Source organism: Epargyreus clarus, unplaced genomic scaffold (assembly GCF_041222505.1).
Source record: "Epargyreus clarus isolate Ecla_fem2 unplaced genomic scaffold, WU_Ecla_fem_2.2 ptg000018l, whole genome shotgun sequence".
Taxonomy (NCBI): Eukaryota; Metazoa; Arthropoda; class Insecta; order Lepidoptera; family Hesperiidae; genus Epargyreus; species Epargyreus clarus.
The window spans coordinates 12,537,641-12,562,076 of record NW_027332226.1 but is presented as its reverse complement, the minus strand read 5'-3'; the positions used below and the strand labels follow the sequence as shown (position 1 = coordinate 12,562,076).

Sequence of the window (24,436 nt, the reverse complement as noted above, 5' to 3'; positions counted from 1 at the left end):
TAAGTAAATCTTAAAAAAAACACGTATTTTTTCGTTTGCACTTTTATTATAGGGGTGGCAACATTTTTATAGAAATTGACCGATCTGAAGTGTACGACAGTACGACCGATTTCATTCAGTCACTAACTAGTCAGAGGTATTATACTCGAAGTCAATCCCGCTCGTTCTCGATCAGTCGTTCTCGATTTATGTTTGACATTAGTCATTAGTAGTCAAGTGATTAAAATATTATAATTTTTTTGACCAAATACTTTATAATTAAATCAAATATACTGTAGTTTTGTGACCATACTTTGTTAGTACGCTAATGTTGCTGTAGCAAAGGCGACGAACGCGTATACATTATAATGTGATACAGGTAATCCGTATAAACATCGCACGGCGTAGTGTTATGGAAAGTGATCCGTCATGAAATACTGTTGTGCGGTTATTGTGCTATGCGTGTTGTGTGAAAGTCAATTAACAAGCTCCAACAAGACAGAGACTCTATCATTTAAGACTAACTCGACATCCGAGCAGAAAGGATGGAACATAAAACTTGACATTTACTTCTCGAAAACACTTCCGAATGTAGTGAAGAAACCGCCCGGAAACGATGTGCGGTTCAAATGCGAGGCTATCATGAACTTCACCAAAGTGGAGAAATACACGAAGAACAAGGAAGGCGTCGAAACTTCTCTGAAGGAATCCCCGCCCGATCATATCCAACAAACTCTTATGAGGAACGTCAAAGTTTACTGGTTGAAGGACAACAAAATCTTATTAGACTCCAACAGGCTGAAAGCGTCTACGAAAATTGACAAAGCGAACGGAACTATTGGCACTAACCTTAGAATCAAAGACATAAACAGACAGGATGAAGGTAACTATACTTGTGTTATCAAACAAAATTACGAAAAGAAGTTGACTACTAAGTTAATAGTCGAAGGAGAGGTAGATAACATTGAAAACTATGAAATACCGACATATGCTTCACTTTTTCCTAACACTGAAAATGAAAACCAGTTTAAAATTACAGTCAAAACAACCCCAAATTTAATATCAGAGGATATGACTGCACAGGGTGAAAATAGCAAGACCAATGTAACTGAACCAAGAAAATTGGAGCCAATATGCCAGCAGTATGTTGGTAGTGTATGCTCCGCATATTTGAAAGACCAGTTTGTGTATGTTCCCTTCAACACCACACAGCTTGCACAGGAAGACAAACTCTTAAAGGCTATTCAGGTCACAAGATACTCCAATGACATTAGCTCACACTGCGAGCAGTACGCCCTTCCAAGCCTTTGTTATTCAACTTTCCCTATATGCAGAGAACCATTTACAACAAATGACAATTACTTCAAGGAGGCAAAACTAATATTTCCACAATCAAAGGACAGTAAAAATAACAATGATTTGCCATTAATCATTTTTGAAAACCTGCCAAATGGATTGCCACAGTTGACAAACAACAAAAATATATCCACCATTTTTAATTTTCGGTACAATTCTACCTTGTTGAGACGTGTATGTAAACAGGATTGTGAGATATTAGAGAATGAGTTGTGCCAAACAGAGTATGCTATAGCCAAGAGACACCCTCATATTGGCAAGCAGTTAACATTAGAAGAGTGCCAAGACTTGCCTGAGGATGATCCAGAATGCCTAAAAATTGGAATTGGAACTATGATGGTTTCCGATGATGAATGCTATTGGGAGAATGGTAGTGGCTATCTTGGGAGAGTTAGTACGGCAGATAATGGACTACCTTGTATTGAATGGTCTAAACAAATGCAGGTGAAGGTGTCTGATCATCCTGAGCTTGCAGGCCTTCATTCATACTGTAGGAATCCTGGAGGTCTCAAGTCCCAACCTTGGTGCATTGTAGAAAAGGATGGGAAAAACGACCAACAACTCTGTGACATTCCCAAGTGTGCTCACAAGATCTGGATATACATTGTCATCATCTTTGTGTTATTAGCCTTAACTGTAATAGGGCTAATCATTTGTATTTGCTTCAGACACAAGAATAAAGGAAGTGCTGCAACAATAAGAGACATCAACCTGCCGAATGCAGATAAAAATATCTATGGCAACTCCAGACTTAATTCACCAATAGAAATGAATGAACTGCTAACTAATCAGAATAATAGTACTCAGCCGCATTTAATGACGTCTCGACCGGTGAGAGGCAATGGAGTTCTCCGAATTCCACAGTACTCCTTGTCTCAAATTAAGTTTTTAGAGGAACTCGGTGAAGGAGCGTTTGGGAAAGTGTACAAGGGAGCACTGAAAAAGAATGGTGAAACTCAATACGTAGCTGTGAAGGCATTGAAAGAAAATGCCTCAGCTAAGACCCAAGCTGATTTTAGAAGAGAGATAGATTTGATTTCTGAATTGACACATGAGAATATTGTGTGTATAGTTGGAGTTGCTCTTAGAGAAGAACCGCTGTGCATGCTTTTTGAGTTTATGGCTAGGGGTGATCTCCACGAGTTCTTGATGGGACGAGCCCCTCCATCAGGCAAAGGCCTCCCTCCAATGAGATTGTTGACCATTGCAAACAATATTGCATCAGGAATGCAGTATCTGGCGTCCCATCATTATGTGCATAGAGATCTCGCTGCAAGAAATTGTTTGGTCTCAGATGATTTTGTTGTCAAAATTTCAGATTTTGGGCTCTCTAGAGACATCTACAGTTCAGATTATTACAGAGTAAGTGATTACTTTTTTTTCTGCAATGAGTGCATCAGATAGAATCACAAATCTATATGAAGTAGGTTACAGATGTCTATGGGTTTCAGATCCACTTACCATCATATAGCCTGCACTCACATGTGTTTGTTGCATTTCAGGTACAATCAAAAAGCTTATTGCCAGTGAGGTGGATGCCACCAGAGTCTATATTGTATGGGAAATTTACAACGGAGAGTGATATTTGGTCCTATGGAGTTGTACTCTGGGAGATATATAGCTACGGCCTACAACCATATTATGGGTAAGATCTTTAATCATTGCTAATGAGATGATCATCTTGCTCCTCAAGAATGATAACGAATCTGGGATTGGCTTAAGTAAAACCTGTTTTATATAGACTTGGCCATGGCCAGCAGTGAGCAATTCTAATCAGGTGGACTGCAAGCAAAAAAAAGTTTTTCATAATACAAATAAGGCGAACATTTTAAAAAAAAATCGCTATAATTTAATTCCAAATGTAGATCAACTACTTTTTGACTGATAAAACGGTGTGGTCTGAAGTAGTTCCAGCTCCACATGTACCATTAGGTTAAGTTTGCCATTGTATAAAAAGATTTTTATGACGATATGTGTTATGAAGTTTCGCCGCTTCTCCATAACCAAACGCCTTGCGAAGTGGTGGGAGATGTAATGACATTCAAAAAGTGCTCTGTAATAAAATTATCTTTAATAAAAAAAGATGATTTGTATTGATTATTTTTTTTAATTCCATTGCATAGGTATAGCAATCAGGAGGTGATATCCATGGTGCGTGGCGGGGAGCTGCTCGCGTCGCCAGCCGCTTGCCCGGCGCCCATGTACGCTCTCATGAGGGAGTGCTGGAAGCATAATCCTCAGAGGAGGCCCAACTTTGAGGAAATCGTCAATAGGTAGGTGTAATTTAGTGTATTAGAGTTAACATCCCTAGGGTTAATAAGATTATACGAAGATAAAATCATACGAAAACCATCATATACTTATCGCATAATATGTATCAGGATGTTCGTATGGGTTATTTTGATTGGTCGAAAAGAACTTTGGTTGACTAGAAATTCAATATTTATCATATTGAGCTGTGTGCAGTGGCTTACATATGACCAAATAAAATGGACGTCCACTTTACTTCATTCGTCATCACTTCATTTTAGCTTTCCATTGTAGATGTTGCATTTAATAGAGGACACAAGCAATACGCATAATACAGACATGCAATGTTAAATTATAACAAACAAACTCTGTTTGCATACGCATTCTAGTAGTTAGTCAAATTGATCATATAGGAAGCCAAGGCTCTACATATATGTTATAGTCCGCGCCAAACTGCTAGTCCGCTCTGAAGTTGTTGCAAGCAGGTGTAGTCATACAATTTGCTATGGCGACTCGATTCATTTCTAAATTCAGAGCGGACTAGCAGTTTTACGCGGACTATAAATCTATAAGAGGGCGCCGTATCTGATTACAGTGTTTTGCTATACGAGTGTGCGTGTCTCATGCATGATAACCATAAATTTCAGGATACAAGAATGGATTCAAATGGGTGGCTGTCCAGACGTCGCACCCTCTGAATCCGGGAGCAGTGGGTGCGGGCACCGACCGACCACCTCGACCAAGGATCTCCAAGAACGTGTGCCCTTACTCCCGCCACACTGTTCCTCATCAAACGGGTCTTTGGCCACCGGCAGCCTGAAGAAGTTCAGCGCGGCTAGCTCCAGCTCCAAGGTCGCTGACGACAACTGCTCCACCTGTAGTGAGGTACCCCCTCTCGCTCCAAAGACCAAGAAGTACAGCTCCGGATCACTCATAGACACGGATAAGGTAGGCACGCGGGAAACTGTTGTTAGGTTACCGAACACACACTACGGTAACGAGATATAGTTCTGATCTCACGGTCCAACACCGAGGCGAATTGTCTTTCAATAAAAAAGATTTAAATGAAGCAATGTGTGCATCTAATGGTGAAAGGTCACTGCCTATTTTGGACATTTATAATTAAGCCCAAATAGGATTGAGTTGTAACCAAGGTCGATCACAGGAGTATTTGTGGTTCTAGGGCAGGGGTAGCCAATTTTATTGTATCCGACAATTTTATTGTATCCTTTTTACTAATTACACTCTTTGTGATCTACCAGCAAAAACAAATGTCACGATCAATACTTTTCTGAAATTTGTTTCTCTGGCAATTGTCGTAAAGATCCGGCGATTTTTTTGCCTTGCCATGATCGAATGGTCGATTCCCCTGCTCTAGAGCCTATATAAGTTGGAAATTGGAATTTGTCTTATGTGTGTCGATGTTTGTGTACTCGACTTTGTGTGTGAGTCTATAAGGAAACATTTATTTGTAACACACAATTTTATGACACAAACAACCTTTCGCCTCGGTGTTTGGGGTTTCTAAATTAGATAGCCACGACTTATCACTAAGATATTTGTTTCGCTGTCGGACTGTAATGTTAAGTAAATTATTGAGAGTCGTTAATAGTGTAGAACTACATTATAGATGATAGGGATGTTCTTGAATGGTCCGCCTTTGCACTGCCTATTTATTTTTTAACTATTGTTTGTCTATTTAATTTATTTTATGTACAAGGTCATTTATAAGTTACGTCACGGAAATTATTTATAGAATAGCTATTTATTTTACGTGTACATCGCATCGTCATTGACTTATTTGATATCTTAGATTATGATACATTCCCTATATTACGCATAATAAAACTTAAATGAAAAATTATCACATCAATTGAGCAGTTTCTAAAGTAGCTTGTAAATACAAACTGCTAAACCATAATTTAATAAACATACGTTTTTTTCACATTTGAGTTATTTTAAATAGCTGTCGTTAGTACTAATATATAAACAAAATGCTATTGATACTATACATAAGAGCTTATAGATCCATTTTTAATCATAGACCAATCTACCAGAGACAATTATCAATAAATCTTTTTTTGTAAACTACTATAGATATGACGTCATTAAACTTATCAACTTCCCACCCCCAGCCCCCATTGGCACACCTAAGACCCCCTTTCCCAACCGAGTGACGTAACTTACAGATGACCCCCCCAACGGTAGTTCCTTTTGGTTTACTAGCGTAGCGGCAGTATTTTTATTATAAATACTCACTATTTCTATCCATTGAAACAACGTTGCCTTACATTAGAATTCTACCTACCTATTCGAAAACGAAAATAGTTGTCTATAGTTGTATGGATTTTGATAGATTTAAATATCTTGTTCAATAGATTTTAATACGTATTTATTATATTTGCGTTCACAGATTATAAATAAAATGCAGATAGTGTACGGTGACTCCATGCATGAATGAATTGATTAGGGTTTTTTTTTATCAGAATCTTCAAAGATAATGTAATGTAAAATTAATTTAGTATAATACGTTTTAAATACATTAATTTGTTAAAAAATACAAAAAAGAAACGGGTAGGTACATAGGTGGTCTATAATCTTATCTTTAATGTTACATTTATTAGTTATTTAGTGTAACTTGCGCAAATATCACTCTATCTGAGTTTTTTTTATAATCTGTGGATGTAATGGATTTTTGAAACAATTTATGTTTTGCTCAAGGTTTATATGTAATAGCACATATCGCAATGTTTTTGTATTATTGTATACTTTTTTAAGCGCAGCTGATTATACTTAGGGTTATATTTGTTAATTAATTTACATAAAATAAAGGTCCACGTAATTAAGCTAACAAACAACTAATTTACTAAACTAAAATATTGTTGTCATGTTCCAATTGGGTTGTTGTCATATTTAAATTGGGAAACAATATGATGTCACTATACAATATGATGAATTAGTTAAAAGAAAATGTTTTGAGATAAGCCAAAATTTCGACAATCTCGTGTGAATGGATGTGTCTTCTGTCGTATATTATACAGCATTTATTTGTATGTTAAGATTTTATTCAAATAATTACAAACGTACATCTGATTTTAGTTATATTTAATCACTGTAGCAGAGCTAAATTTCGTCAAAGTCACTAAAAATTTATGTGTCTTTTGCTTTATATTTTAGAGCATTTAATTTTTCGGAGGTTTATTTAATTTATTTGATGGTAGTTGAGTTTAAGTTATATTTAATCATAATATTTTTTATAGAAAAATTCAATGAAAAAAATGAGGCTTGAGTTCCCTTTGAGTAGAGGGGTCTGAAAATAAATATTTATTTGATTTAATGTCTTCAAAATACTCTTAATGATCGGTAGGTTACATTATAGTAAATTGTGGTACTTAAATATTAATTATTCAAACAGAGCACATTCATTTTAGTAATAACATTTACTTAATTACTTAATTAACAAATCGTTGTTTTCAATGACTGTAAATTGATGAAAAATCGACTTTATGGTTTGTCGACTTTTTTGTAATCATATTGTATTGAATAAAATTATTGATACCTACTTGATTTGTCTACTTGAAGGTATCAGGTATCTCTGGGTAATTTTACTTATGCGCCTGCGTTATATTATTTAAAAGATCTACAATAAATTGTAAGAGAACGTATATCTAATTATTAAATTTAAAATACGTATACAGAAAGTACAATCGGAAAGTTTAGTAAAATATTTTTTTTTTTAATATAGCCAGTGTGCAACTATTAAGTTCATATTGTGTTTTGTTCAATTTTAATGGAGATTTGTATATAACGGAATGTTGTTTGATCAATTAATACGTGTAGAATAATCATGTTTAAGTATTTATAATATTGTTCCACTTAAATATTTGTTAATGTGACCAGAATTGGGGAAATAATGTTTGCTTGCCAGTATTTGATAGGTATGATAGTGTAATTGTACATTTAAGACATTCATTTATTATTATTGTAATAAGCAACGAGTTTTTGTTATCCTTGTATTTATCTTCAGTGTGATAACACAGTGTACCTTTGAGATTAAAGTGACACAGTTTGAAATTGAATGACTTTCCATGACTGATTTTATTAAAAAAGGCATCTATAATCGATTTTATTAGTCGAATGTTGCGATCGTAAAATAAACAATTTTTAAAGTACATAGTAATAATAGTACATGTAATATAGTTTTGGTAGCTACGTAGGTTTAGTTTTACGCAGTTTTCACGTGTCACTTTAAAATCAAAGGTTCAACAGGTTCTATCTGTTGTATCTAGAACATAATATGCATAACTTTAACTTAATTTCCAGATATTTGATTCTCTTCTAGTTCTTTTCAATCTGTGCCATCTATTTATCGAAAAGTAGAATCAAATCAAATCAAGGGATTTAACAAATGGTTGACATCCATAAGAATCAAGTACCCCTAACAATAACAGGAGCAATGTAGCGCTGCTGAATAAGGCAAATAAATTCTAGCAAAAAGCGTTCTAACTTAGATAATGCACGTATAAACGCATCTATTGACTACTGTTCCATTTGAACTACGGACAGATGTCCATGGTCGGCAGTGAACTCTTATAATCAGGTGGACTGCAAACTCATTACCTACTTCCTCATAAACGAGATCACTAAGGATCACCTGAACTGTATTTATCTGCCATTTCTACACAAAAACTTACATGGTTAGAACCCACTGTGTATCGTACTGTCACTACGCCATCAATTTTGTATAACTTTATTTTAAATGCTTAGATCCTATAGTACTTTCAGTACTCGCCAAAGACTTTTTTGTATGTGATACATTTACTTTTTTACCTAGACGTAAATCGTATTTCCGTAATAAATAATTTATAAAAAAAAGATGTTTTCTTTTAATAAATTGTTTTATTTATTTTAAAATATCTTCATTTATTTACAATATAAAATTTTACTTATAAATTATAACAACTTGAATCATTACGTTTAAGGTATAGAAATCATCTGCCTGCTTAATCATTATTTTATTCAGTACTCTTGTCGTTGTTGATGTTTGGAAAATTTTCATTTACAAGTATAATTTTTTTTTGTGCGGAATCTTGGACCATATTGCTCCAATGCGGACCAACGGTTTAACTTTCCTTTCGAAGCGCGGAAACTCGCACGGAATATGCAGATTTCTAACGAGTTTTTATGACCTGGACTTGCAGGAGGACTTGAAGGAAAACACAATTTCTATGGCCTGGCACGTACGGAGAATTGTTGGGAAGCGTGGATCATACTTTATCTTCTTTGAACGCGAATAGGATTCAATAGATTAATATATATATATATAAATTTTTAATTTGACGTTTTAACAACTTCTGCATCTTCAGGTTTTACTTTTTTGACGATCAAATACTCGCCGTGAATTTTCATATGTACTTTAAGATTATAATTTCCTGTAAACCCTCGTTTGCATATCTTACACACATACGGCTTTTCCCCTGAAACAATGAAAAATAAGCTTACATTGCTTATATGCAATAAAAAATAAAAAATAGTTGAAAGTGGTAGAACCGTTTGTGGTTCGACTCCGGCGGCATCACCGCCACACCTATTTCTGCTTCTTAACAACAGTGTTAAATGCTGCTGTGTTCTGGTTGGAAGGTAAGGGAGACATACTTTTCCGAGGCGTTCCAGCTTAGTCAGGCGTAGCGCGCATCTGTGGCCGACCTCAGGGCTTTCTAATCCTATCTGGGGTTGATTACAGATGTCCATGGGCGGCAGTAGCCACTTGCCATCAGGTGGACTGCATGCTCGTCTGCTACTCCCGTATTATAAAAAATAAAAAGAAGCTATAACCTGCCACTTAACTATCTACCTACTAATTTTATGTTAAAATGGATCTCATCCTTACCAGTGTGTATCCGTCGATGTTTGATCAACGCGCTCTGGTGGTAGAACTTGGCGTGGCAGTACTGGCACTGATGGGTTCGGTTGCCCTCGTGCATATTCTGGTGTACCCTGAACGCCATCTTCGTTTTGTACACCTTCGGGCATCGTGTACATTTGAATCTATACTCTTCTGTGTGTGTTGCCATGTGACGTGTCATCTTCAAAATAAAAAAAAATATTTATTGCGGTCTACAAAATGGGTTATTTAACAGATATCTTGAAATGATATCTTGAACGAGTAAATCATCTCAAGGTTCGTAGAAAACTGACGAATGTTGTTTGTAAAAAGCTCGCGAGCTATTTAAAAAAAAAATAGAGGCTACTCAATTTCATAAAATATTAAGGTCAGTTTAAGTCTCGCACGAAGGGATCCATACCACCAAATTTTCATTTAATTTTTAATTTTCTTGTGGATTCCAAAACCATTCATATTTAGTATTTGTTAACATAGCAGTCAGAAGTAAATGCGTTGTAAAAATTTTAACTATCAATCTATTAGAGATCAATAGATAAAGCAAAAAACGCTTAAAAACCGGTTACTTATATTACAAACCCAATTTATTGTCAAGCTATTTTTATTTGATGGTTCACGAAATAGAGACCTGTGTCAGACAGACAGACAGATAGCGGAGGCTTTTTACTATTCCGTTTTTACTCTTTGACTACGGAACCCTAAAAAGCGTGTATTCAACATATTCACTTACACCTCCAGATTCTCTTATGTTTAAACCACAAACGGTACATATAAATTCCAATCGCTTCCTACATTTATGTTTATCACAGCTCTCCTGGTCCTCGAATGGCCTTTTACAGTTGCTACAGTAAACCTTCTTTGGATGATGTCTTCTTATTTGGTGATCCTGTAACCGAAGTTAAATTTGGTTAACATTTTTATAAGGTACTACTTCAGCAAACGAGCATGCAGTCAATGATGAACTGATGTTAAGTGCCAATAGACAGCTGGAACTAACTCTATAAAGCAGTGGTTCTATTTGTAGTCGATCACAGATGCGTTCCTCCTGCGTATATGACGGAATAAACTTGGATTTAGTTTAACTAATCTCTTGAACTCTAAAAAAAATAAAATTGCTTCCTCTCATTTGCAAGCTCAAATGTAACGATTGACTACTAAAATTTTCTTTTGTTTAGTTGCTTTGTTAATTCAGTTTTTTAAATAAAACCCACTAACAAGATTTTTAGAGAGTATTAAGGCATAAATTCCGATAAATAAATTATAGTCACCTTCAATCCACTCCTATGTTTGGTCGTAAATTTACACATATCACAACTATACAACTTTGACTCCGCGTACCGTCGTATATGTATACGTAGCGTGTGTTTATTGTGAAATCTGAAATTAATAAGTTCAAATGATATTACAGTATAGAGGTTCTTAAACTTATCTTTAACCGTATTTGAAATAACAAAGGGAAAAATGCAATTTTTTAATTTTTATTTATTTTTTATAATACCCATGGACATCTGTAATCAACCCCAGATAGGATTAGATATTCCTACCTGAGATCGGCCACAGATGTGCCGCTACCCCTGAGGACTAAGCTGGAACGACTCGGAAAAATATGTCTCCCTTACCACACCCTTCAAACCGGAACATAGTAGCGCCTAACACTGCTGTTATTAGGTAGAAATAGGTGTGGCGGTGGTACCGCCGGAGTCGAACCACAGAGGGTTCTACCACCTTCTAGATTGTCAAAATAAAGGTTTTAGAAGTTTACAGCCGACTATATCTCATTCCGAGATTCTTGCCCTCATTAGACTAACTTGCCTGGACTATAATAATACATTGGGACATATATTTTTAACTATTTTCGTAATTTCTGTTAAAAAGTTCGCATGGTAAATAAAATATTATGCTCACATTTTACCACAATTATCACATATGAAACTCCTTTCAGAATGTGTTGTTTGTACGTGCCTCCGCAATTTCCTTGGGGCGTCAAACGTGTTGCTGCATATGTTACAAGTAAGCATGATATCCTGAAATTATTCGAACAAAAAATGACGTCTCCAGTTTTACACCAATGTTTTCTTTTTTAAAGTGGTAGTGGTTTTATTTTGAGTAAATGTAATAAAAATCAACATAAAATAACAATATATTCATGGTTTTGCTTATGGATTTTTATAGATATGCCATCATACTAATTTTAATGATGATGATTTTACATCATAATCATTTACCGACCTATGTTACTTATCTTTTTAAAACCATTTTTTACACCTCATTAAAGGTCTTTAAATAATACAAACAGAAACATCAAAATGGTTCTACAATCTACTGTAGATAAATCTTAAACACACATAAACCAACAATAAATAAACAAAGAAACAAGCCATCAAGGAAGCGAGTGAAAAAACACACACACAAACAAAATTACTTCTACCTTTTGATCAAAATGATGTTTTCTGTAATGAAATTCTATATTCTCTGGTGTCTTAAATCGTTTTTCACAAATATGGCAAGTTTTCTGAACATTTGGTAAGTGCTTAAATCTGTGTGCTAAGGTTTGAGGCCAGTCTCTGAAAAACTGTGAGCATATCCCACAATTTTTGAAGGTGTCATGTTCTTCTAAATGATTTGTTAAGACATCCTTATCACCAAATTCCTTTGTACATAAACCTGGAAATAAATTATAATTTATTAAGTAAATTAGACTTGATATGTGGTAGTCAGTATGTCAAAACTGGGACTGTACCCCACTTCACCCTTTTCTAGCGTAAAAAAGATCTGCATTTTAAAAAGGCATGGATGTGAATAGACTTACATATATGATAACTATCTTAGTCACTAGGAGTAGCAACACACACACACACACACACACTGTGATTAGGTTCAGCTGGAACCTGTTCTATAATGGTAACAGACGTCCAATTCCATGGGAAGCAGATACCACTAATCATTAGGTGGACTGCAAGCTCGTTTGCTACTCCAGTATTCTAAAACACTATCACAAATTGTTTCGTCAAATATTTAGGATGCAACTTACAAATAAACCTTTATTTATGGAAGTATAATTAGGTGACAGTTTTAGGATTCCCTTTTTAACTTACCACAGGACAACAGTTTAGATTGAGGTCCTTCAATTTTTGCTTTTTTTCTTGTACTTTTCCTTACCTTAGCACCTTCTGTTACCTTTGAACTTCTTTTTTTATATTTTCGTTTTGGTTTACATTGTTTTATTTCTATTTCATGATCTAGAAAATAAAATACTTTTATGATCATTTTTTAAGGTGCTTTATCATAACTTCACAGACATCTTTAAAATCTTATATTATGACCACTATAGCTAAAATTATTTTTTAGCTATGATTGTAATTGTTTTTAAATAATCGTAATTAAGATAACAGCAAAAAAAATCCTTTGATATCCTATTGCTTGAGTTATTGGATAAATGAAAAATATATATTAAAAAGTAAAACAATTTACATTGAGTTTATATATCTTCAACACCTCTGATAACGAGATAAACTTACCCTCAGATTTTACATCTTTTATATCAATATCATTTGGAAAATCTGCAGTATCCAGAAAAGAGTCATCATAATCAATGTCAGTTTCCACTTTTATGTTATCAATATCTTGCTTCATGTCCTCTGCTTTGATATGCTTTAAAATTAAGATTTATCATCTATACTAATATTATAAAGAGGAAAACTTTGTTTGTTTGTTTGATTGTAACGAATAGGCTCAAAAACTACTGGACCGATTTTAAAAATTCTTTCACCAATCGAAAGCTACATTATCCACAAGTAACATACACTATATTTTATGTGAAATATTTTTGATAAATAGATTTTGAGGCGGTACAAAGTTTGCCGGGTCAGCTAGTAATCTATATTATTATGAACAATATATCAGACAACATTTTGAAAAGCTTTTAAAAGAAAATTAAGTATATAAAAGAAAATAAATGTAATTTTTAACTTTCTAAATATGGATTATTAAAAAACATAATTTGAATATGAATATTGTAATGATTTCAGCTTAGTGAGTATAAAAAGATTATATTCAAGGGCTCTTAGACGATATCCATTTATGATAAAGTCTACCAGCTAAACTGTGCATGATATCATGGCAAACTCTCTGGATATTTGTGAAAATTAATAACTATATTAAAACAAACTTACCTCCCTAATACTTCTTAGAGAAGCCTCTGTTAAGATACATTTCTCTCTGAAATTCATGAAATACTTAACAGATTGATAACATGTTTCACAAATATACTGGAACATCTCGTCTGATACTTTTACCTAAAAACAATAATTATAATAGTAACATTTGTTACACGAAAAAGCTGCTAAGTAAGTTAAAAAGACCTTTACATACATCCAAATTAGTTAAAACATTATAATTATACACTATATCTTCATTTAAAGGAAACAGTAAACACTCTGTTGTTAAACATGCTCTACATTTTTCCATTTTGAAATTTTATTTAAGTACAATAACATTAAATTGTATTCGATAACAAATTTTCTATCAACATCATTGGAAATGTATTCAATGTTGTGAAGTTGTGATAATGATAACCTGACATTTGACGTTTACTTTCTGACAGACAAAATGACATTTCACTCAAAACAAACGGCAGTCAACTAGGGATGGCGATGTTATTGGATTGTACGTTAGACTTATATTGTTACGCTGTTTGTCCACTGCACCGTCACCGAGCCGATACCGATAATTAATCACGGCGCCGAAGTAGCGTACACATACATTTACTATGGGATGACGGTGCTCGGGTGACGGACGTTCGGTGGACAAGCTGCTATAGCAAATGTATGTACGCTACTTCGGCGTATCGGCTCGGTGACGGTGCAGTGGACAAACAGCGTTACAGTCCTTTCCTATTAGTGATCGAAGTTACAGTCACATTACATTAGGAGTTTGAAGGGTTAATAAATGTTTACTGAAACTGCTTTTCTTGTTTTTTTAGCTTTTATTGCAAGTATTGGGAGGCCACGATAAATAATATTTAGTATGATTATAGTGTATTTTAAAACAATTTCATAGAACCTGTAATTCGATAAAATATTCAAACTTTTAAAAGATAATATTCCAATTAGTAAAAATAAATACGACTATGAAAGTAACATAAAATAATATTCAAATTAATGTTTATAAGCTTAAGGCCGGCTGCAATATAATCATACATAGAATAGTTCTGTCTATCTTCTTGTTGCGCATTGCGTAGCGTACGCGAAAATACGGTCTTTCCATTCAATTTTATGCTATACGTTCTTTGTCCCTTTCTCGCTTGGATATTATGAAAGAGAAAGAGGCAACATTTAGTGCTTTAGCTATATAGTGTTTTGCTACATGGTATGATATGATAGAAGTTTAGGTTCGCGTTTTTCCGCGTTTCTCGTTCGTAGTGACTGTAGTGAGGGCGGAACGTCAGTCGAGTCAGTTCACTTTAGTCGTCAAGTCAAATAAGTGTTGTAATATTGATTGTGTAATGAAGTTGTATTTATTTAATATTACTATTCCATTGACTTATATTTTTTATGAATCGAGTAACAGATTTGTATATAGTAGGATGTATTGAGGCAAAAAATCGCTATTGGGAATATTTCCGCGCATTTGCGTTTTGTTTGCGGAGTGCTGCTGTTTGTGTATTTTGATAAAAACGCATAATTATTGGAAGTATGGTGGAGAACGGTGCATCTAGCGGGGGCAGCGAGAGTCCTAACGCTACTTGCGTCCGTTCCGGGTTGCTGGAGACACTAGTACGCGGCGTGTGGTATCGAGTCCACTGTTCTTTGGAGGACGACTACATTAGCGTGTGCCTCGACGACGGGTACGATGCAACTACCACTCTGAACGGTACACTGAACAACAACAATGTGGAGACGCCGAACAGTGACTTTACCGAGGTTCCCGAGGCTATCGCGAACCAGAAACGACTAGTGCAAGTGGTCAAATCAGATAATAATGGGTTGGGTATATCAATCAAAGGTGGCATCGAGAATAACATGCCGATATTAATATCGAAGATCTTCAAGGGCATGGCAGCGGACCTGACCGAGCAGCTGTACGTCGGGGATGCGATATTATCAGTAAATGGTGAAGATCTGAAGGATGCGACACATGAGGAGGCAGTTAAAGCTTTGAAAAGGGCGGGCAAAATGGTTCAGTTGGAAGGTAAGTTTTCTTTTAATTATTACAACTATATATAACCACAGAAGAGCAACATTTCAAACAAGTTAAATAGTTATTAATTCTGTCAATTAAAAAGTTATAAAGTATTCATACACTACCCATGGGATTGCAGATTAAGAAGGTACTGTATATATTAAGTGTGTATCTTGATTGCCATCGAAGGTACGAGCAACCAGTGCTGTGACCTACTATGACTGTGACCACTGCTGGACATGGGCTTCTTCTCAATGCGAGGAGTTTAGATCATAGTCCACTGTGCAGGCCAAATATGATCTGATAGACTTCACACACCTTTAAGACCTTTTTTAATGAGATCTCATGCCTGTAGGTTTTGTCACAATGTTTTCTTTCACCATTAGAGCAACTGATAATTTAATTACTTTAAAAATGTATTATATGTCTGTATTGTATGATTAAAATAAATAATAACATATCTTTATTCAGTCTCGTGCACGCATATCAAACATTTGTTAACCCATCTCCTTTAAAGGTCTGCTGGAAGATATTTCATCAGGAATAAGCAGTACCTTTGCACGAAATTTTATTTATAAGCCTTTTATATCAATTATCTATGCATAAATAAATAAATAAAAATAAAAATCCTGGGATGCCTGTGCATGCCTGGGATTTGAACCTCAGACCTGCCAATTAAGAGGCTGGTTTTTAACCACTAGGGTGTCTCTGCTGTGTCCCGTAATACTAACTATTCCACATAAGTCCTTGACATAAAATAATAACTAGTATTGTGTATACATACAATATGTACATATGTGGGACAATTGGTGCAATTACATCATTGACTCAACCCACATATTAACCCCAATTCGAGCAGATGCAGTGTTAATGAACTCATGAGTAATGTTTAAGTATGTATGTCTGTATGTTTGGGTAGGTATATTTATCTATCGAGAAAATTACACACTTAACGGGTTCTCTCCTTGGAGAATATTGATATTTTTTTATAAAAGTAGTCTCAATAATGTGTAATGGTAATTTGGTTTAAGGAAATATTCAGTGTTCATATTGGACATGTTTTATGTCATTATCCAGCAAAATAATTGTTGAGTTGATCGCAGACTTATGTCATAAAAACATTTATTTCAATTACTTATAATATGAATTTTAGTGACACTTAAATTGGTTGTTTTTTATTATTTTTTTCCTAATAATTAATTTCTTCATTAAAGGTGCATTCAATGTATTCTCAGGAGTATGAGGTGAAAATTCACACAAGTGGTTCATTATAATTGTATGTGTTGTGTTAATTAAGCCATACTAGGTTAAAAGTGTTATGGCACCAATTTGGCTCAAGGCTTAATGCAAAGCCTAGCAGGTTTGGTCAAGGTGAGGCTGTTCTTCACTGTCTATCTACAAAAACTACAGCTCTGTTTCAGCTGTGCATACTGACTTTAAAACTATTTAACCAAACTTATGTTCAAGACTTTTTATTCTACAACTATTACTAAACAAGTTTGAAGTTGCATTTTAGTGGAAAACTTGTTCTTTGAATTTTCTTTTTATGTAAAAAGATAGGATGGATTTTATTAGTTCTTTGAGGTGGGATTATATTCCAGGATTAAAAGTTCTATCATAATCTAGATACGGTGTGAAGTTGGGAGAGAAACAAGTTATTGATTGATAATAACAAAATATTTTTATTTTAACATGAAGGCCCAGCATAATTGTTTACGTTTCGAAAAATCGTAAACCAATCTTATTTATCCCTCTTAACGCGCACTAAAAGAGTTTCTCGTTAAAAATTAATAAGCTTTTGTATACTATATAATTCTAGGATTGTACCGCACCGGTAATACATTAATAAGAAGTAAATATGAGTTTGGTTTTTTCCAGTCAAATATCTTCGGGAAGTGACGCCATATTTCCGCAAAGCGTCCATCATCAGCGAAGTTGGGTGGGAGCTGCAGAGAGGGTTCATGGTGGAGACGCCGCCGTCCCCACCCTCGCCGAGGCGACGCCGCGCTGACACCCGCTATGTGCCGCTTCTCATGGCTTGCGTGGCGAAGAACCTCAGGCAACATGATCCTGGTAAGTCAACGTTATTGACGATACTAGAGAATTAGTATAAAAACAATTAAAACTCGACTGCTTAAAGATATAACCCATGTCACACCCACAATTTAGACGAATCCAACGGCACTGCGTTAAAATCCGACAAGTATTTCAGGCTGTAGAATGTGTCAAAGATACACATACATATGCTTAAAAACATGACCAAGTCTGGTAAAAGAAATATCTTTATGAATTGTAAAGTTGGTTGGTGATTCTGTAGTAAATTTCAAAATGTTTGTCTCTTAATGTCTATATGCAGTTTGTAGTAGTAAATGTGGTGTGGCTTATCTGGAAGTTAAGCCACTTAGCACATTATGGGGAGAGATAAGCTTGGTTGGCATTTTGTTATGTGATAGTAACATAGAAATTTGAAACAGAAGCTACCATTACATTTATTTTAGAATAAACATGATGATCAAGTAGGTTTAAAATTGAAGGTTGAATTCCACAAAAAAAAGTTTATTATTCTGTAACTGGTTACAATGATGAATTAAAGAAATTGCAATTAATTACTTTTTAGGAGCAGTTTAAGTTAAACAGTGAATATAAAATTATGCTTATTGTTTACATTATAATTATAATTTTCTTAATTGAACTTAAATGTTAAATTCATTTCATTTCTTACTTTGGTCTTTTAGATTAGAGGATTAATCTTTAACAAGTCACTAAATACTTATCTTCCGTATATAAAGATTTCTTGCGCATTTATTATATACGTATCTATTTATTAAGTAAGATGAAAGTTATCAATAATTTTGTACTTTAAATTTTATAGAGGAGCGCACAATCGAAGTGTACTCGCCAGACGGCGTGCACGCACTAACCCTGCGTGCTCCGTGCGCGGTAACGGCGGCGGGCTGGCATCGTGCACTGCACGCGGCCACGCGGCGTGCGGCTCGTGCGGCCATGGCGCGTGCAAGGCCCCGACTGCGTGCGATACTCGGCGATGTGCGCTATGCTGGCTGGTTGGCGAGACGTCCTCCTACAGACCATGTGAGTATAATAGTTATATTATAAGGAAGTACACAATACAAGGGCTTGTTTTTGATGGCGTGCGCGCCCTATCCCCGTGAGCTCCGTGCGCGGTGACGGCGGCGGGCTGGCATCGTGCACTGCACCTGGTCACACGGCGTGCGGCTCGTGCGGCCATGGCGAGTGCGCTGCCTCGACTCCGTGCGATACTGTTGAAAAAGGCCTGAGATGTAAGACTATTTTAATAATTTAATCAGAAAAATGTCACCAACGTCTATTTTTTTTTTTGTTTCTGTGATTTTATACAGATATTATATACGTTTATTGATTGTGTGGTTTAATACTAATATCATCTGTTTTCTAACATTTTAGATTGGGGCATCAGGCGGTTCGGACAGCTCTGACGACTCAGAAGGCTGGGTACCCACGTTCGTTGCTATTACAGATCGCGAATTGAGGTGAGATATTGACAATGTGAGATCTTCTTCCTAAATTAATGGTAATGGCCCGGGGCGTGTGACGGTGCCCTGGTGACCTTAGTTTGCGGTTGGTATACATCAAAGATGTTATAAAACTGTAACAGCGTAATTTATGATACATGTTGCGTGATCTCTTTTCGCGAAGTAGAATAATCCATATTTAATTTTAAAAGTCTAATAGAAACAATATTTTGTTTATGATTATACATTTTTTTAATTACTATGTAATTGTATTTTTAATCGACTTATCTTGTAGGATTCTGAATTTACGTGCATACATATTTTCAGATTGTATGAAGCGGCGCCTTGGTCGGCGGAGGCGTGGTGTGCACCAACCGAGAGCTTTGGTCTCGCGGCGACACGACTCGCATGGTGGCGAAGATCCGGAGATTCCAGGTAGAAATGTGTACTTGTAGAGAGAATACACGTAAACCACGATCTTCTGCCGTCTTGATCGGGCAGATTACGGGCAGATATGTTCAGATTATCTAAGCAACCTTCTAGAAGGCACTACTACATATAAGTAATTTGGTTATCGCATGGTTTATATACAATGACGTCATTATTCTTTTAATATTTTGTATCCTTTTTATAATTGTAATTGTATATTTTAAATTAATTTGTTAACTTCTTTTCAACATTTGGCTTACTATGTCTATTTTTTCTACTTTTCGGCAATATTTGTTTTGTTTTGTTCTTTGCTTTATTACTATTATTCACACTGTCATTCCATTACCACACTCATTTATATTCTTATTCCAATAAAGTATTTTCATTTTCTTCCTTATTGTATCAACATTATCGTGCTAATGTTCTCTTCGCTATTTAATTTTGTAAACACACAAACCGTTATTCTCGTCGTTGCAGCGGCGCGGGCGGCGCGGGCGGCGGCGCGGCGGCGCTGGGCGTGCGCGCGGGCACGCCGGGCGGGCTGGCGGTGCGGGCGCTGCGCGCGGACACGCCGCACGACCTCGCCGCGGTCGCCGGCGCGCTCGTCGACGGCGCGCACCACGCTGTGCGCGCGCAGCCCGAGTTTACGTTCCGTGAGTACACGCTGTTCGTTTGCTTGTTGAGTGGAACATATTAGGCGGCGATTTGATAATTTAACGAGAACTACATGGCGCTTGGGTGTCGGTTGTCTTCTTTACTTTTGCGTGCAAGAATTTTTTACATTATTTTCACCTATATATTTATTGAAGTCTTATTAATTCTCTTGGGGCCGTTTGAAAATACGAGTTAATATTTGCAAAATACAAATAAATTTGACACCTAGAATTTGGGTCGTGAATATTTTGTTTGTAAGCCATACATTTTAATAACCCGAAAAGGAAACAATAAGTTTTACTATTACATACAGAAATCCAAATGTATGAAAATTATTATTGGGATGTTACAAGTGTTACGTTGAGACACACATTTTAATACTAAGTACAGTAGAACCCGCTTAAGACGATCACGCTTAATACGATTTCTCGCATAATACGCCATTTTACGCCAGTCCCTGCATTTTGAGACATGTTTTCATACATTTCTTAACGCTTAATACGCTTCGTCATCCCGTTTAATACGCTAAATTCGTAACTGGCTGAAGGAACACTCGAATGCCGAACGCAAGCCAGTCAACCCACCAGCGCATTCCAAATGTGACAAGCAAATTACAATCGATGGATCAGGGAATCATAAAGATCCTTAAACAAGGTTATTGGACAAGATTTATCGTTATCTTCAAGAAGTTGAACACTCTGATGGCAAACGACCTTGGCCGTGCATGATGCGATTTTAAACATTGCCGCGGCATGGGAAGCAATTATGCCTGAAACCATTCATAATTGTTTCAAGAAAGCAGGTTTCAGGAATAACGGGGTTGACGTCGTGGTGGAAGAAGAAGAAGGACCCGTGATATTGCAGGGTTTTCCTGGATATTCTTTCATTGATGATAACGTGGCACCCTACGAAATTCAATCTATTGAAGATCTTATAGTTTTGCCTTATCCCGCTTAATACGTTTTCTCGCTTAAGACGCGTTTTTAGTTGGGTCCCTATAAAATCGTCTTAAACGGGTTTTACTGTATACTGTACGTACATACGTCATACATGAGGTATCATGCTTATGTGCTTTATAATTTATCTTGTACATTTCTCAACAAATTAAATTTGTAAGTCATTTTGAGAATTATATTTAAAACTAATAACAATCTTAAAATACTTACAATAATAATAATAATAAATATAATATTCAGTCATTGGCATCACGATAATACTTTGTTTATTACTTAAGACATACGAAAATAACGTATAGTTTTCTGTTTTGTAGGTTTATTATTCTCTATTCTGTTATTTAAGTCATCGTCACACTAATTTAAGATTTGAAAGGTTAATTATAATATACTTTCATGCTATGTAATGTTACCGTACAAATATCCGCGTTCGACAACGTATTCTGTATTGTGTGTGACGTCACGTGCTACGTGTGCAGGTTGTCGCGTGGGCGGCGCGTGCGCGCGGCTGTCGCTGGGCGCGGGCGGCGTGTGCGTGTGGGAGGCGGCGGGCTCGCTGGGCCGCGGCGCCGCGCGCGCGCTCTACCGCCGCGCGCTGCACGCGCTGCGCGCCTCCGCCGACGACGACCGACACGCGCTCTGGCTGCACTTCGCGGACGACGACACGCTCGTGAGTGTCGTTGTTATTGTTATTATATATAGGAGTAGCGGACGACCGACACGCGCTCTGGCTGCACTTCGCCGACGACGACACGCTCGTGAGTGTTATTATTATTATTATTATTAATATATAGGAGTAGCCGACGAACGTGACCGTGTGGTTGGGCGCGGGTGGCGTGTGACGGCACGCTCGTGAGTTTTATTATTATTATGAAACATAGTAGTAGCAGACGACCGCCACGCGCTCTAGCTGCACTTCGCGGATGACGACACGCTCGTGAGTTTCTTTTTTGGGGTTCCGCACCCAAAGGTCGTTTGTCCACCGCACCGTCACCGATATCGAGAACGGGATTGTTTCGGGCCGATTTTACTGCTCCCATCTCTGGGCAGGGGCGCCCCAATACCAACTTAACCCACTTGACTCCGTACAAAAACACGCGATCCGAATCGTCAACGACCCCAGGACCTTCGATCGGTTAGAACCTTTAAGCTTGCAGAAGGACATGTGTTTCTTCTGCGTGTTCTACCGGCTTTACAATGGTGAGTGTTCTGAGAAACTTTTTGACCTAGTGCCTACGTCACCATTTCTCTATCGCAACACTCGCCGAAGGATGAAGTTCCATCCACACCACTTGGACTCGTGGCGATCTTCCACGGTTCACTTTGCACAGGCGTTTTTGCCAGGGACGTGCACAATGTGGAATGAACTTCCTTCTGAGATAATCCCAGAGCGCTATGGGCTCTTCAAAAGGGTGGAAAAAAAGAGCTCTCCTCCAAAGCTGGCGATGTATTAGCGACTCCTCTGGTATTGCAAATGTTCATAGGCAACGGTGATTGCTGTCCATCAGGTAGCCCATCTGCCTTATCGCTTAGGTGTAATTATATTGTAATTATATTATATAAAAAGTGTAATTATATTATATAAAAAAAAACTGATGGTAAGTGTCTACTGCCGCTCATGGACATCTGTAATCCACCCCTAGCTCGTCGGCATAGCTTGTGGGGACGGCGGGGTCAACGGCTGCGGTACCGCGACGACAATGAAGGTGCGTTTTCACCAAAAACGACGTATTTAAGGTCCAGATGTGTATAAAACCTATCAATAGACTTGATATTTATCGAACGAAATTTTATTGAATGAAGATCAAGCAGTAGTTATAGATTTCAAACCATAAGGGAGGGGATAAATGATAAATAAAAGACAAAAGTCATTTTTATGAAAATAAAATTTCAATACTTACCGCTCTTAAATTTACAAACACCCTCAAATATCATAGTAAATTATATCTCCAAAAACGTTACGTAAAAAAAATCTTTGTGATATTCCACAGGAGTTAGACATGGAGGGCAGCCCGAAGCCCGCCGTGTTCATCCTGCACAACCTGCTGTCCGCGCGCGTGCACTCGCTGCCCGGCGAGAACGCCACGCACCCGCTATAACCGGATGTAACCGGATCCAACCGGATCGAAGCTGATGGATCGTAAGTGATACGTGCGCACGACGTTCACGATCCCGGCGGAACGGCACGGACTGAATCGTGAATCCAGTGAGTGTGAGTTATAATAGGAACGATCCACGTTACGAGTGAATGGTAACGTTCGCGCTTCAGCTAGATCGGATCGGACTGAACGGTATCGGTTTGGTATCGGTTGGAACGGCTTCGTGAGTTAGTTCACGCGTGCTCGCTTCAGCTGTTGATGCGATTCGAACACGGTATGGCGATTTGATTGTTTTATATGTGTTGTTGTTGTTTTTGTAACACTTTTATATGATTTTTTTAAAGTGAAAATGGGATAGCGGTTTATTTTGTTTACTGGGAGTTTTAAATCCACTTAAAGTCAGGATAATGTCTTAATTATATATTTTAATACGGTTAAATTGTTATAGATCAGCTAACAATAAGCATACAAAAGTATGAAAATAGAAACTTGATAAAAATCAAATGAAATACTTGTTAAATTAACTTTGTGGTTCTCACAAATATTTTTAAAAAATGACTCTTTCTAAGGAGTTGAGTATTGCCACTTGCCGCCAAAAATACAAATGTAAATTACGGGATGAATAAAAACATATTTCCGTTGATAAAAAAGTATAACACAACCCGCTATCCTCACAGATCTGCCTTCAACATGACAATGAAAATCTCATTTATGTACCACGTGGCTGTAAACGATTATATTCCAGTAGATTTAGTTTTGTAATGTATTCCGACGTGTTCTTAATGTACTAAGATCTGTAATCGTTAGTTGATAAGAGCGTACGTATTGTGTGTCAAGAATTAACGAGAATATTCCATTTAATGTTGTTATTATGATAGTTAATATTTAAAGATCGAGTCATCTTTTAATTCGTTTCAAGTTGTAATTTAATGGCCTAAAATAGACACCAATATAAGGACGGGCTTTAAAATGTTAGTTTCTCAAAAAGAATGTAATATTGCATTTATTTTTGTGTGATTATCATAATGTGTATTGATGAAATGTGTGGATAATTTAGGTCTTCGTATAAAGTATATAGTATGTTAGGTAAACGTACTGCTTGTTACTTTGGTATAGGTATAGTAA

At 36.5% G+C, this 24,436-nt stretch overlaps 3 protein-coding genes across 3 annotated transcripts; 2 read left to right on the top strand and 1 right to left on the bottom strand.

Moving 5' to 3' along the window:
- Window positions 1-163: 163 nt before the first annotated feature.
- Ror (tyrosine-protein kinase transmembrane receptor Ror) lies at window positions 164-8,499 on the top strand. The gene is made up of 4 exons (XM_073083189.1): window positions 164-2,697; window positions 2,838-2,980; window positions 3,459-3,608; window positions 4,233-8,499. Exons 1-4 carry the CDS (start codon window positions 409-411, stop codon window positions 4,591-4,593), a joined length of 2,943 nt encoding a protein of 980 aa, XP_072939290.1. The 5' UTR covers window positions 164-408; the 3' UTR covers window positions 4,594-8,499.
- LOC140749597 (uncharacterized) lies at window positions 8,465-14,038 on the bottom strand. The gene is made up of 10 exons (XM_073082704.1): window positions 13,859-14,038; window positions 13,660-13,782; window positions 12,959-13,138; window positions 12,583-12,757; window positions 11,916-12,151; window positions 11,393-11,511; window positions 10,756-10,864; window positions 10,218-10,373; window positions 9,476-9,671; window positions 8,465-9,062 (listed from the first exon to the last, which is right to left on the bottom strand). The coding sequence occupies exons 1-10, from the start codon at window positions 13,952-13,954 to the stop codon at window positions 8,917-8,919; spliced, it is 1,536 nt and encodes a 511-aa protein (XP_072938805.1). The 5' UTR covers window positions 13,955-14,038; the 3' UTR covers window positions 8,465-8,916.
- Window positions 14,039-14,903: 865 nt separating this feature from the next.
- Window positions 14,904-23,815, top strand: Syn1 (Syntrophin-like 1). Its single transcript, XM_073082587.1, has 8 exons — window positions 14,904-15,676; window positions 17,546-17,740; window positions 18,540-18,757; window positions 19,109-19,194; window positions 19,504-19,611; window positions 20,083-20,258; window positions 21,692-21,882; window positions 23,204-23,815. The coding sequence occupies exons 1-8, from the start codon at window positions 15,181-15,183 to the stop codon at window positions 23,309-23,311; spliced, it is 1,578 nt and encodes a 525-aa protein (XP_072938688.1). The 5' UTR covers window positions 14,904-15,180; the 3' UTR covers window positions 23,312-23,815.
- Window positions 23,816-24,436: the final 621 nt, after the last annotated feature.

Excerpts from the sequence above, each read along its gene's own strand:
- LOC140749597 (XM_073082704.1), bottom strand. The coding sequence starts at position 13,954 with ATGGAAAAATGTAGAGCATGTTTAACAACAGAGTGTTTACTGTTTCCT. Across the intron at positions 13,139-13,659 it reads CTCTAAGAAGTATTAGGGAG|CATATCAAAGCAGAGGACAT; the intron begins GTAAGTTTGTTT and ends TTAATTTTAAAG. Across the intron at positions 10,865-11,392 it reads TGTGATAATTGTGGTAAAAT|ATTTCACAATAAACACACGC; the intron begins GTGAGCATAATA and ends TATTAATTTCAG.
- Syn1 (XM_073082587.1), top strand. The coding sequence starts at position 15,181 with ATGGTGGAGAACGGTGCATCTAGCGGGGGCAGCGAGAGTCCTAACGCT. Across the intron at positions 18,758-19,108 it reads GACGTCCTCCTACAGACCAT|ATTGGGGCATCAGGCGGTTC; the intron begins GTGAGTATAATA and ends CTAACATTTTAG. Across the intron at positions 21,883-23,203 it reads TCGCGGACGACGACACGCTC|GAGTTAGACATGGAGGGCAG; the intron begins GTGAGTGTCGTT and ends GATATTCCACAG.
- Ror (XM_073083189.1), top strand. The coding sequence starts at position 409 with ATGAAATACTGTTGTGCGGTTATTGTGCTATGCGTGTTGTGTGAAAGT. Across the intron at positions 2,698-2,837 it reads ACAGTTCAGATTATTACAGA|GTACAATCAAAAAGCTTATT; the intron begins GTAAGTGATTAC and ends GTTGCATTTCAG. Across the intron at positions 3,609-4,232 it reads TTTGAGGAAATCGTCAATAG|GATACAAGAATGGATTCAAA; the intron begins GTAGGTGTAATT and ends CATAAATTTCAG.